Below are 14,408 nucleotides of genomic sequence, written 5' to 3'. Positions count from 1 at the left end.
TGCCAATTTAAATCCCCCTCCTTTGTATTCCATTGGTCCATTTTGGGCTTTCAATTAAAGGTGGATTAGCTTTATTATTCATAAGGTGGATTTGTTGTATATAGTAAATGTATTGCGAGTTTTTAGACTGCTTGATTTTTTCATTTATATGCACATAGAAGTCTTAGATAGTTGCTCATATTTATTTTGTTAATTACATATTTACATCTATATCGAGGTGTTAATTGTATCATAATATGACGCAAAGAACCATTAAATACCATTGTCTTCATAATATTAATAATGTGTACACACTGCTGGAAATAACATAAAGTGTAAAGCTTTGGCAATACAATAATACTAGAGAAGGAAATTATATACCTACAACAAGAGAATAAAAAATAGAATAAATAATTTTGAGTAAAAAAATTAGAATAGAAAATTTAGAATAATTGAAGATTGGAACACAGACAAAAAGCCAAACAGACCATTTTGTACTCATTAGGCTTAAGTGACAAGAAAGGGGGAAACATCTAGTTCTGAATTTAAACCTAGGGGGTGTAGAGTCTGCATATTATAGATTAACTCGGCTTCCTTTCTTAAAAGTTTATGTTCAAAGTTCCCACCTCTCCAATCTGGCGTGACCTTTAAAATACCCCAAAATTTGAAGTCTCGTAGGTTATTCTTATGAATTACATGAAAATGGTTATATAGATGTGTATCTAGGTTACCCTTTTCGATACAGCACAGATGTTCGCGTATCTGTTCTCTTAGGGTCCTAGTGGTCTTGCCGATATACTGCTTATTACATGAGCACTCAATAATCCTTTTTTGAACTCACTTGGAGCAAGAATGCTTTTTACATTTCTGGCTTTCCTATATAATATATATGGGGAGTCAGGCATTTTATCCTGAATAATTGGATCCATCTGGATTAGGTGCCATTGTTTCTTCATAGGTTTTCTAAGCAGATGATTATCACAGTTATAGTCTGTCACCAGGAGAACTTTACATTTGTCTGATTCATTCTCTTGCGGTTCAGTCTTCGCTTTTTTATAAGTTAGTAGACTATTTCTACCCTTTACTTCAACCTGATCCCTTTCTTTTTTAATTATATTAGGGTTATATCCCCTATCTAAAAAAATTGTTTTCCAGAATTTGCTCCGCATAGTCTGAAAGTCTCGAGCAGTTACGTTTCATCCTTGGACACTGTCCTTTTTGTATATTATTTTTCCATTTACTAAGATGGCAACTGTTAAAATGTATTAGGTTGTTAGTGTTGACTTTTTGAAAATGTGTCTTAGTAATTAAGCTATTATTCATTATCTCAATGTCCAGATCTAGGAAAGTAATTTTATCTGTGCTGTAGGTGTGGGTGAAGCAGATACCTATATTTTTCCTGTTCATCTCTAGTAAAAAAGTATCCAGGTCTGTAGAAGGCTCCTTCCAGATAAAAATTACGTTGTCAATGTACCTTTTATAGAGTACGAAATTCGCACCCAGTCTATGTGGGATGATGAACTCTTCCTCCAACTTGCCTAGAAATAGGTTGACATAGTTGGGTGCGAATCTTGTACCCATTGCTGTCCCCCGTATTTTCAAGAAGAACTTATTGTTAAAAGAGAAATAGTTCTGATTCAGCATAAAATCTATTCCTTGCAGTATAAAATCTCTCTGTTTTTTATTTAATCTGGAATCTCTGGTCATGAAAAAATCTGCAAGAATTGAAAGTCATTTTTTGAGAGGAGAGCCCAGCAGGACAAGGGACATCCAGATAGTCACAAATGCCCCCCCCCCCTTAAGAAAAAGAAACAGAGAGGCACAAGAGGAGGAAGAAAGGGAAAGAGACAGGAAGAGAATAAAATAGAGGTCACCTCTGGGATATTCAACCTGAGCATTAGCACATTGACTAAAGAAGTATTAAATCTAGGCCTCATTTTTGTACCCACAACAAGACAACAAATGTAACACCCATATACATATAAGTCAGTATGTAAGGAAGTTAACCCTTAAAGGGACAGTCTACAATAGAAATGTAATTGTTTTAAAAGATAGATAATCCCTTTATTACCCATTCCTCAGTTTTGTATAACTAACACAGTTATATTAATATACTTTTAACCTCTGTGATTATCTTGTATCTAAGCCTCTACAAACTGCCCCTTTATTTCAGTTCTTTTGACAGACTTGCAGTTTAGCCAATCACCGCCTGCTCCCAGATAACTTCACGTGCATGAGCACAGTGTTATCTATATGAAACACGTGAACTAACACCCTCTAATGGTGAAAAACTGTTAAAATGCATTCTGAAAAGAGGTGACCTTCAAGGTTTAAGAAATTAGCATATGAACCTCCTAGGTTAAGCTTTCAACTAAGAATACCAAGAGAACAAAGCAAAATTGGTGATAAAAGTAAATTGGAAAATTGTTTAAAATTACATGCCCTATCTGAATCATGAAAGTTTATTTTGGACTAGACTGTCCCTTTAAGAAATTCTTTATGAAGAATCCAATTGAAAGAAACATAAGACAGAATTTGACATACACAACTGAAGGAAAAAATAACCCTGAGATGAGACACACAGATTTGAAACCAAAGTCAAATTTTTTTCCCTCAAATGAGAAAGGCAGGAATCTCGAACTCTTAGAGAAACTACTACAGAAAGATATAGCAAATGTGAAATTGAATAAATACACTACTAACAACCTGACTAGAAAAGAGAAGATTATTCAAAATCTCCAAAAAGATAAAGGGTTAAACATCAAGCCAGCGGATAAGGGTGGAGGGGTAGTAATACTGGATACTACAAAGTATATAGATGAAGCTAACAGACTACTGAACCACACAGATACAGTACTTACCGCAAATTGAAATTAGATCCCACAAAAAAAATTCTTATTAAGACTGACAGGAATTCTAGATAGTGCAAAATAAAAAGGAATCATTTTAAACAGGGTATATAACTTCCTACACCCCAAGTACCCCAAAATTCCGGTATTTTGTTATCTGCTGAAGATCCATAAAGACCTGGTAAACCCATCGGGGAGACTGATTATATTGGGCATTGGATCTATTACGTCCCATCTCTCCCAATACATTGATAGATTTTTGCAGAACTACATAAAATATTGGCACCTCATACTTTAAGGATACCACAGACATTTTGCAATGCCTGAGTCAAATACAATGGGAAGAAAACTATATATTAGGGACTTGTAATGTATCTTCTTTGTACACAAGTATACAGCATCAGTTAGGGAAGGAGGCTACAGATCTATTCATGACCAGAGATTCCACATTAAATAAAGAATAGAGAGATTTTATACTGCAGGGAATAGATTTTATATTGAATCAGAACTCTCTTTTAACAAAAAGTTCTTTCTGCAAATACGGGGGACAGTAATGGGTACGAGATTCGCACCCAGCTATGCCAACCTATTTCTAGGCAAGTGAGAGGAAGAGTTCATCATCCCACATAGACTGGGTGCGAATCTTGTACTCTATAAAAGGTACATTGACAACATAAATTATATCTGGAAGGGGCCTTCTACAGACCTGGATACTTTTTTACTAAAGATGAACAGGAAAAATATAGTTATCTGCTTCACCCACACCTACAGCACAGATAAAATTACTTTCCTAGATCTGGACATTGAGATAATGAATAATAGCTTAATTACTAAGACACATTTTAAAAAAGTTGACTCCAACAACCTCATACATTTTAACAGTTGCCATCTTAGTAAATGGAAAAATAATATACCAAAAGGTAGGTGTCTAAGGATAAAACGTAACTGCTCAAGACTTTAAAAAAGCAAGGGATCAGGTTGAAGTAAAGGATAGAAATAGTCTACTAATTTATAAAAATGCGAAGACTGAACCGCAAGAGAATGAATCAGACAAATTTAAGGTTCTCCTGGTAACAGACTATAACTGTGATAATCATCTGTTTAGAAAAAGTATGAAGAAACATTGGCACCTAATCCAGACAGATCCAATTATAGGGGCTAAAATGCCTGACTCCCCATATATATTATATAGGAAAGCCAGAAATGTAAAAAGCATTCTTGCTCCTAGTGAGTTCAAAAAAGGAGAAAATAAACTACTGAGGGAAGGTGACATCCAAGGGGATTTACTGAATGTTTTTTTTCCAGTGTTTTGGGTGTAGATCTTGTAGATATAGTAGTACGTGTAAAGAAATTAAATCAAGACAGAATGATTATATACACAAAATTAACGGGGTAGTAAGATGTCAGGATAAGGATGTAGTTTACATTATTGAGTGCTCATGTAATAAGCAGTATATCGGCAAGACCACTAGGACCCTGAGAGTACGTATACGCAAACATCTGTGCTGTATCGAAAAGGGGAACCTAGATACACATCTATGTAACCATTTTCATGTAACACATAAGAATATCCTACGGGACTTCAAATTTTGGGGTATTTTAAAGGTCACACCAGATTGGAGAGGTGGGAACTTTGAACAGAAACTTTTAAGAAAGGAAACTGAATTAATCTACAATATGCAGACTCTACACCCCTAGGTTTAAATTCAGAACTAGATGTATCCCCCTTTCTTATCACTTAAGCCTAATGAGTAAAAAAAATGGTCTGTTTGGCTTTTTGTCTGTGCTCCAATCTTCAATTTTTTAAAATTTTATACAACATATTTTAAAATTTTATACAAAATGTTTAAAAAAAAATTATAATTTTTCTATTCTAAATTTTGTACTCAAAATGATTTATTCTATTTTTTATTCTCTTGGTATATGATTTCCTTCTCTAGTTTTCTTGTAATGCCAAAGTTTATACTTCAAGATATTTCCAGCAGTGTGTACACATTATTAATATTTTGAAGACAATTGTATTTAATGGTTCTTTACGTCATATTATGATACAATTAACACCTCGATATAGATGTAAATATGTCATTAACAAAATAAATATGAGCAACTATCTAAGGCCTAGATTTGGAGTTTGGCGTTAGCCGTGAAAACCAGCGTTAGAGGCTCCTAACGCTGGTTTTAGGCTAACTCCGGTATTTGGAGTCACTCAAAAAAGGGTCTAACGCTCACTTTTCAGCCGCGACTTTTCCATACCGCAGATCCCCTTACGTCAATTGCGTATCCTGGCCTAGATTTGGAGTTTGGCGTTAGCCGTGAAAACCAGCGTTAGAGGCTCCTAACGCTGGTTTTAGGCTAACTCCGGTATTTGGAGTCACTCAAAAAAGGGTCTAACGCTCACTTTTCAGCCGCAACTTTTCCATACCACAGATCCCCTTACGTCAATTGCGTATCCTATCTTTTCAATGCGATTTTTCTAACTCCGGTATTTAGAGTCGTGTCTGAAGTGAGCGTTAGAAATCTAACAACAAAACTCCAGCCGCAGAAAAAAGTCAGTAAATCAGAGCTTTCTGGGCTAACGCCGGTTTATAAAGCTCCTAACTACTGTACTCTAAAGTACACTAACACCCATAAACTACCTATGTACCCCTAAACCGAGGTCCCCCCACATCGCCGCCACTCGATTAAATTTTTTTAACCCATAATCTGCCGACCGCCACCTACTTTATACTTATGTACCCCTAATCTGCTGCCCCTAACACCGCCGACCCCTGTATTATATTTATTAACCCCTAATCTGCCCCCCACAACGTCGCCGCCAGCTACCTACAATAATTAACCCCTAATCTGCCGACCGCAAAGCGCCGCCACCTACATTATAGCTATGTACCCCTAATCTGCTGCCCCTAACACCGCCGACCCCTATATTATATTTATTAACCCCTAATCTGCCCCCCTCAACGTCGCCTCCACCTGCCTACACTTATTAACCCCTAATCCGCCTCACTAACCCTATAATAAATAGTATTAACCCCTAATCTGCCCTCCCTAACATCGCCGACACCTAACTTCAATTATTAACCCCTAATCTGCCGACCAGAGCTCACCGCTATTCTAATAAATGTATTAACCCCTAAAGCTAAATCTAACCCTAACACTAACACCCCCCTAAGTTAAATATAATTTAAATCTAACGAAATAAATTAACTCTTATTAAATAAATTATTCCTATTTAAAGCTAAATACTTACCTGTAAAATAAACCCTAATATAGCTACAATATAAATTATAATTACATTGTAGCTATTTTAGGATTAATATTTATTTTACAGGCAACTTTGTAATTATTTTAACCAGGTACAATAGCTATTAAATAGTTAAGAACTATTTAATAGTTACCTAGTTAAAATAATTACAAAATTACCTGTAAAATAAATCCTAACCTAAGTTACAATTAAACCTAACACTATACTATCATTAAATTAATTAAATAAAATACCTACAATTAAACCTAACACTACACTATCAATACATTAATTAAATACAATATCTACAAATAACTACAATGAAATAAACTAACTAAAGTACAAAAAATAAAAAAGAACTAAGTTACAAAAAATAAAAAAATATTTACAAACATAAGAAAAATATTACAACAATTTTAAACTAATTACACCTACTCTAAGCCCACTAATAAAATAACAAAGACCCCCAAAATAAAAAATGCCCTACCCTATTCTAAATTACTAAAGTTAAAAGCTCTTTTACCTTACCAGCCCTGAACAGGGCCCTTTGCGGGGCATGCCCCAAGAAGTTCAGCTCTTTTGCCTGTAAAAAAAAACATACAATACCCCCCCCCCAACATTACAACCCACCACCCACATACCCCTAATATAACCCAAACCCCCCTTAAATAAACCTAACACTAAGCCCCTGAAGATCTTCCTACCTTGTCTTCACCATACCAGGTTCACCGATCGGTCCAGAAGAGCTCTTCCGATGTCCTGATCCAAGCCCAAGCGGGGGACTGAAGATGTCCATGATCTGGTAGAAGTCTTCATCCAAGCGGGGCAGAAGAGGTCTTCCATCCGATTGAAGTCTTCATCCAGGCGGCATCTTCTATCGACATCCATCTGGAGCGGAGCGGCAGCATCCTGAAGACGTCCGACGCGGAACATCCATCCTGGCCGACGACTGAACGACAAATGACGGTTCCTTTAAATTACGTCATCCAAGATGGCGTCCCTCGAATTCCAATTGGCTAATAGGATTCTATCAGCCAATCGGAATTAAGGTAGGAATATTCTGATTGGCTGATGGAATGAGCCAATCAGAATCAAGTTCAATCCGATTGGCTGATCCAATCAGCCAATCAGATTGAGCTTGCATTCTATTGGCTGTTCCGATCATTGATTGAACTTGATTCTGATTGGCTGATTCCATCAGCCAATCAGAATATTCCTACTTTAATTCCGATTGGCTGATAGAATCCTATCAGCCAATCGAAATTCGAGGGACGCCATCTTGGATGACGTCATTTAAAGGAACCGTCATTTGTCGTTCAGTCGTCGGCCAGGATGGATGTTCCGCGTCGGAGGTCTTCAGGATGCTGCCGCTCCGCTCCAGATGGATGTCGATAGAAGATGCCGCCTGGATGAAGACTTCAATCGGATGGAAGACCTCTTCTGCCCCGCTTGGATGAAGACTTCTATCAGATCATGGACATCTTCAGCCCCCCGCTTGGGCTTGGATCAGGACATCGGAGGAGCTCTTCTGGACCGATCGGTGAACCTGGTATGGTGAAGACAAGGTAGGAAGATCTTCAGGGGCTTAGTGTTAGGTTTATTTAAGGGGGGTTTGGGTTAGATTAGGGGTATGTGGGTGGTGGGTTGTAATGTTGTGGGGGGGGTATTGTATGTTTTTTTTTACAGGCAAAAGAGCTGAACTTCTTGGGGCATGCCCCGCAAAGGGCTCTGTTCAGGGCTGGTAAGGTAAAAGAGCTTTTAACTTTAGTAATTTAGAATAGGGTAGGGCATTTTTTATTTTGGGGGGCTTTGTTATTTTATTAGGGGGCTTAGAGTAGGTGTAATTAGTTTAAAATTGTTGTAATATTTTTCTTATGTTTGTAAATATTTTTTTATTTTTTGTAACTTAGTTCTTTTTTATTTTTTGTACTTTAGTTAGTTTATTTCATTGTAGTTATTTGTAGATATTGTATTTAATTAATGTATTGATAGTGTAGTGTTAGGTTTAATTGTAGGTAATTGTAGGTATTTTATTTAATTAATTTAATGATAGTATAGTGTTAGGTTTAATTGTAATTTAGGTTAGGATTTATTTTACAGGTAATTTTGTAATTATTTTAACTAGGTAACTATTAAATAGTTCTTAACTATTTAATAGCTATTGTACCTGGTTAAAATAATTACAAAGTTGCCTGTAAAATAAATATTAATCCTAAAATAGCTACAATGTAATTATAATTTATATTGTAGCTATATTAGGGTTTATTTTACAGGTAAGTATTTAGCTTTAAATAGGAATAATTTATTTAATAAGAGTTAATTAATTTCATTAGATTAAAATTATATTTAATTTAGGGGGGTGTTAGTGTTAGTGTTAGACTTAGCTTTAGGGGTTAATACATTTATTAGAATAGCGGTGAGCTCCGGTCGGCAGATTAGGGGTTAATGTTTGAAGTTAGGTGCCAGCGATGTTAGGGAGGGCAGATTAGGGGTTAATACTATTTATTATAGGGTTAGTGAGGCGGATTAGGGGTTAATAACTTTATTATAGTAGCGGTGCGGTCCGCTCGGCAGATTAGGGGTTAATAAGTGTAGGCAGGTGGAGGCGACGTTGTGGGGGGCAGATTAGGGGTTAATAAATATAATATAGGGGTCGGCAGTGTTAGGGGCAGCAGATTAGGGGTACATAAGGATAATGTAAGTAGCGGCGGTTTATGGAGCGGCAGATTAGGGGTTAAAAATAATATGCAGGGGTCAGCGATAGCGGGGACGGCAGATTAGGGGTTAATAAGTGTAAGGTTAGGGGTGTTTAGACTCGGGGTACATGTTAGGGTGTTAGGTGCAGACTTAGGAAGTGTTTACGCATAGCAAACAATGGGGCTGCGTTAGGAGCTGAACGCGGCTTTTTTGCAGGTGTTAGGTTTTTTTTCAGCTCAAACAGCCCCATTGTTTCCTATGGGGGAATCGCGCACGAGCACGTTTTTGAGGCTGGCCGCGTCCGTAAGCAACTCTGGTATCGAGAGTTGAAGCTGCGTTAAATATGCTCTACGCTCCTTTTTGGGAGCCTAACGCAGCCTTTATGTGGACTCTCAATACCAGAGTTATTTTTATGGTGCGGCCAGAAAAAAGCCGGCGTTAGCTACGCGGGTCCTTACCGACAAAACTCTAAATCTAGCCGTAAGACTTCTATGTGCATATAAATGAAAAAATCAAGCAGTCTAAAAACATTTTAAAATACATTTTCTATATACAACAAATCCACCTTATGAATAATAAAGCTAATCCACCTTTAATCGAAAGCCCAAAATAGACAAATGGGATACGAAGGAGGGGTATTTAAATTGGCAGACATCAAGGATGCATATCATGTTATGATAAAGTCCTGCATTGTGGCCGAAACACGTAAACAACCAGATACATCGCTATATCTTTTAAGCACTTTCCAATACCTGAGGAGTCTGGCATACAGACAGTGGTCTAAGGAGCTGAAAAATTTGAACGGCCATTCACTACTTGTTCTCTATAGTGCTTGAACTTATGCTGTCAGTATCTAATTCTAAGGATTTCCTGATTCCCAGTGACATCACTCATCACGTGACTGCACTACACCACAGTGAAGAGAATACCGCGGAGCACGACGCTGATGTGAGCTGCGATTATGGCTAAGTGTCCTAAATCTAAGAAGAACATACACAAGTAAGGTAATATCCTACTACACACGAACGGGACAGTACAACTCCTTGGTGATCTGCTAAACTTTGACTTACATGACGATTACGGCTTTGCTAAATTTTGACTTACATGCCGATATCGGCACTGTCCATTGCCTGACATACATTTAGGAGTCAGAACCCCTAAGGATATCACTTGTTAAGAGTGGAGATATAAGGTGGTAGCATTAAGTGGCTTAATAAGGCAATCATATAAACTAGATATACCACTTGCGTCTATCCACCAATGTTTTGAGCTGATTTTACTATACCATAGCACTGCTATATTTTACTTAATATTTCATTAGTACCTTGCTGTTAATATTTTGGTTCATAGATACCATTGTTTTAATAACTGGTTTTCTGTCATGCTTTTTTAACTGTATTTTATATTGCCACAGTATTCTTATAAAGGGAGACGTCCCTTCAATATTTAAGCCATATTCCTATTTATTTGATCTTATAGTTTTTTAGGTAAATTAATAGGTATGTTTAGTAAAGCTTTTTATGGGTAATTAATAAAATTATTTAGACCATACTCCAGTACTCCTCTGCTTGTTTTTTGCGCTCCATATTCTATTGTTTCAGGTGACTTTTTATATAAATAGTATAATAACAATCTTTATACAATGTATCCATAAACATATTTACCTTTTCATGGTCAACCAAATCTCCTTGTTTTCTAATAATTTTCTTTGCCAGATAAATTGCTAAAAATAAAACATAGATAAAAGCATGTATTAATATTACATTTAGTTTGTCAGTTTTATTTATAGCATATTTATTTTGTCACAAGTTATTAGGCCTACATGCATTCATGTTTTACAAACACCATTTTAACAGTTACTCACACTAACAAACCACACAGAACAGTGCGAGTGTCCATCATACGGTCTGACTGTAAGTGACTGCGAGACTGAATGAGTTGTGCATTAGGGTGTGAGTGTCAGAATGTACAAAGTTAGTGGGAGGGGGAGAGGGGTGATTATGAAAGTGTTGTAAATAAAATAATAAAAAAAGATAAATACACATTAAGGGCTAGATTACAAGTGGAGCACTAATTCATCATGCACCCGCAAACGGGCAAATTTGCAGTTTGCGGGGGCCCGATTAAATAATCAACCATTACAAGTGTCTGATTATAGCTACCACGGTAGCAATTAGTGCTTATAAAATTAACCAGAGATCAGATCTCTGGTTAATTTTATAAATGTCCAACAAATGCCCCCAAAATACAGTGTGATATACTTTATTAAAAAATAAAGATAAAAGGATTCGTTTTGTGCACGAATGACCAATAATATTGGACTTTCCTTATAAAAGACAGCACAACTTACACAGCATTAGAACTTGATAAATGCCTATATGGGGAAATGCGTTAATCTTATGTAAGCTGTGTACCGTCATAAGGATTACAAATAGCCTGAAAGATTTTGTTTTTTAAATATTCCTCCAGCCAATCAGACCACAAGAATTACATATCACGCAATTGGCTCCGTGCACGCTGGGAGAACGCTGAGGTAAAATCGGAAGTGAACGAGCTAGCTGTGAGAACGGCTTGCTACGTTCAGTAAATTCCAAATCCAGCTGAAACCTTAAGCAAGAGAAGCTTGTGAGTATCACTAAATATCTTGTGGATCTTATTTAGGAGACATTGGTTCTTTCTGTTTGCATCCACAAATACCCTGAAATTGCGAACATACAGCAAGTCAGGAGACTTACTCATACCTCCCAACATTTCAAAATTCAAGAGGGACAGCCTCCCCCGTGAAAAAATTGAAATGTGGTGGGCAGGAGCAGGGACGGGGCTTAAAAAAAAATCACAAGACCAAAGTAATATAAATAAAATTCTTAATAAAGTCATATCTCCATATCCGGAAAGAAATTTATCAGGTAAGCATCATTTTTTTTTTATTCTACACTCTATCTGAATTATGAATGAAAAATGCTGGGTTTCATGCCCTCTTAATTTAACTCGTAATTAAAATAATAATAAAAAGTAACAATACACTACTAAGAGCTAGGTAAACGCCTCAGTAAGCAAATAATAAGATACATATATGTGCAACCATCAATCAGCAACACCAATCGGCAGCTAGCTCCCAGAAGTGCATTTCTGCTCCTAAGACTACCTAGGTATGCTTTTCAACAAAGGATACCAAGAGAATGAAGAAAATTAGATAACAAAAGTAAACTAGAAAGTTATTTAAAATTCTATGCTCTATCTGAATCATGAAAGAAAAATGTAGTGTTTCATGTTCCTTTTACCCCTTTACCCATTATGCATACATATACATCGTGGGATACTTTGCTTATCGTATCGCATGACGTATATATACACGTCAGAGCTGCAGGAAGTTTGAGCAGTCTCGGCTGTTAAAGGGACATAAAACCCTTTTTTTTTTTTTTCTTTTATGATTCAGACACACAATTTTAAAAAACTTTCCAATTTGTTATCAAATTTTCTTAGTTTTCTTGTTATCCTTTGTTGAAAAGCAAGGATGTAAGCTCAGGAGTGTGCAACAATTTTATACATTAGCAGAATCACTAGATGGCAGCACTATTTCCTGTTATGTAGTGTTTCAGGCATGTGCACGCTACCTACCTAGGTATCTCTTCAACAATGAATACCATGAGAAGGAAGCAAATTTGATAATAGAAGTAAATTGGAAACTTTTTTTTAAATTGTATTCTCTATCTGAAAAATTAAATACATATTTGGGGTTTAATGTCCCTTTAAGTTACAGCCAAGAGCTGGAGTTTCTGAGCTCCAGCAATTTGCCTGCATATGGAACTGGAGTGATAATCCAGCAATTTGCCTGCATATGCAACTGGAGTGGTATAGAAGGAGGGAGCGCCAAATTGGCTAAAGTATCTAATGAACTATACAGGCTAAAAAATCTATATAAATCTAAAAAAAGAGAATCTAAGTGTACGGTTTTAGTCAAATTGATGTAGTTAACATTTATTCAAAATACATATAATAGGGAACCCTATACAAAATTTTAAGAAAACAAGGCAAAAACAAAATAATATAAAATAAAAACAAAACAGAGTAAGTTAAGTCTTCAGATATTATAAAAAAATGGCCAGTGATTACTGTGTGATAACAGTGTAATATCCTCAGATATTAAATATAAAAGGTGTCCAGTAGTGGTTAGTGTCCAGTGATAAATAATGTGTCCTCTATAATTGTGTCCAATTTATACCCAAACGCAAGTCTCCTAGGCCTAGATTTGGAGTTTGGCGGTAGCCGTGAAAACCAGCGTTAGAGGCTCCTAACGCTGGTTTTAGGCTACCTCCGGTATTTGGAGTCAGTCAAAAAAGGGTTTAATGCTCACTTTTCAGCCGCGACTTTTCCATACCGCAGATCCCCTTACGTCAATTGCGTATCCTATCTTTACAATGGGATCTTTCTAACTCCGGTATTTAGAGTCGTGTCTGAAGTGAGCGTTAGAATTCTAACGACAAAACTCCAGCCGCAGAAAAAAGTCAGTAGTTAAGAGCTTTCTGGGCTAACGCCGGTTTATAAAGCTCTTAACTACTGTACTCAAAAGTACACTAACACCCATAAACTACCTATGTACCCCTAAACCGAGGTCCCCCCACATCGCCGCCACTCGATAACATTTTTTTAACCCCTAATCTGCCGACCGCCACCTACGTTATACTTATGTACCCCTAATCTGCTGCCCCTAACACCGCCGACCCCTATATTATATTTATTAACCCCTAACCTGCCCCCGACAACATCGCCGACACCTACCTACAATAATTAACCCCTAATCTGCTGCCCCTAACACCGCCGACCCCATATTATATTTATTAACCCCTAATCTGCCCCCCTCAACGTCGCCTCCACCTGCCTACACTTATTAACCCCTAATCTGCCGAGCGGATCTCACCGCTACTATAATAAAGTTATTAACCCCTAATCCGCCTCACTCCCGCCTCACTAACCCTATAATAAATAGTATTAACCCCTAATCTGCCCTCCCTAACATCGCCGACACCTAACTTCAATTATTAACCCCTAATCTGCCAACTGGAGCTCACCGCTATTCTAATAAATGTATTAACCCCTAAAGCTAAATCTAACCCTAACACTAACACCCCCCTAAATTAAATATAATTTTAATCTAACGAAATTAATTAACTCTTATTAAATAAATTATTCCTATTTAAAGCTAAATACTTACCTGTAAAATAAACCCTAATATAGCTACAATATAACAAATAATTATATTGTAGCTATTTTAGGATTAATATTTATTTTACAGGTAACTTTGTATTTATTTTAACCAGGTACAATAGCTATTAAATAGTTAAGAACTATTTAATAGCTAAAATAGTTCAAATAATTACAAATTTACCTGTAAAATAAATCCTAACCTAAGTTACAATTAAGCCTAACACTACACTATCAATAAATTAATTAAATAAAATACCTATAATTATCTACAATTAAACCTAACACTACACTATCAATAAATAAATTAAATACAATTCCTACAAATAAATACAATGAAATAAACTAACTAAAGTACAAAAAATAAAAAATAACTAAGTTACAAAAAATAAAAAAATATTTACAAACATTAGAAATATATTACAACAATTTTAAACTAA

At 36.3% G+C, this 14,408-nt stretch overlaps 1 protein-coding gene across 1 annotated transcript in view; it reads right to left on the bottom strand.

Annotated features, from left to right (window-relative positions):
* The window catches only part of LOC128642128 (regulator of G-protein signaling 11-like), an 801,065-nt gene that overhangs the window by 328,082 nt on the left and 458,575 nt on the right, over positions 1-14,408 (bottom strand). The window contains exon 6 of the mRNA XM_053694807.1: positions 10,431-10,489. Coding sequence (XP_053550782.1) covers positions 10,431-10,489 — 59 coding nt within the window. The remainder of the gene's footprint in view (positions 1-10,430; positions 10,490-14,408) is intronic.

Source organism: Bombina bombina, chromosome 11 (genome assembly GCF_027579735.1).
Source record: "Bombina bombina isolate aBomBom1 chromosome 11, aBomBom1.pri, whole genome shotgun sequence".
NCBI lineage: Eukaryota > Metazoa > Chordata > Amphibia > Anura > Bombinatoridae > Bombina > Bombina bombina.
Note: the sequence above shows the minus strand (reverse complement) of the source record. Positions and strands in the feature narration are given on the sequence as shown.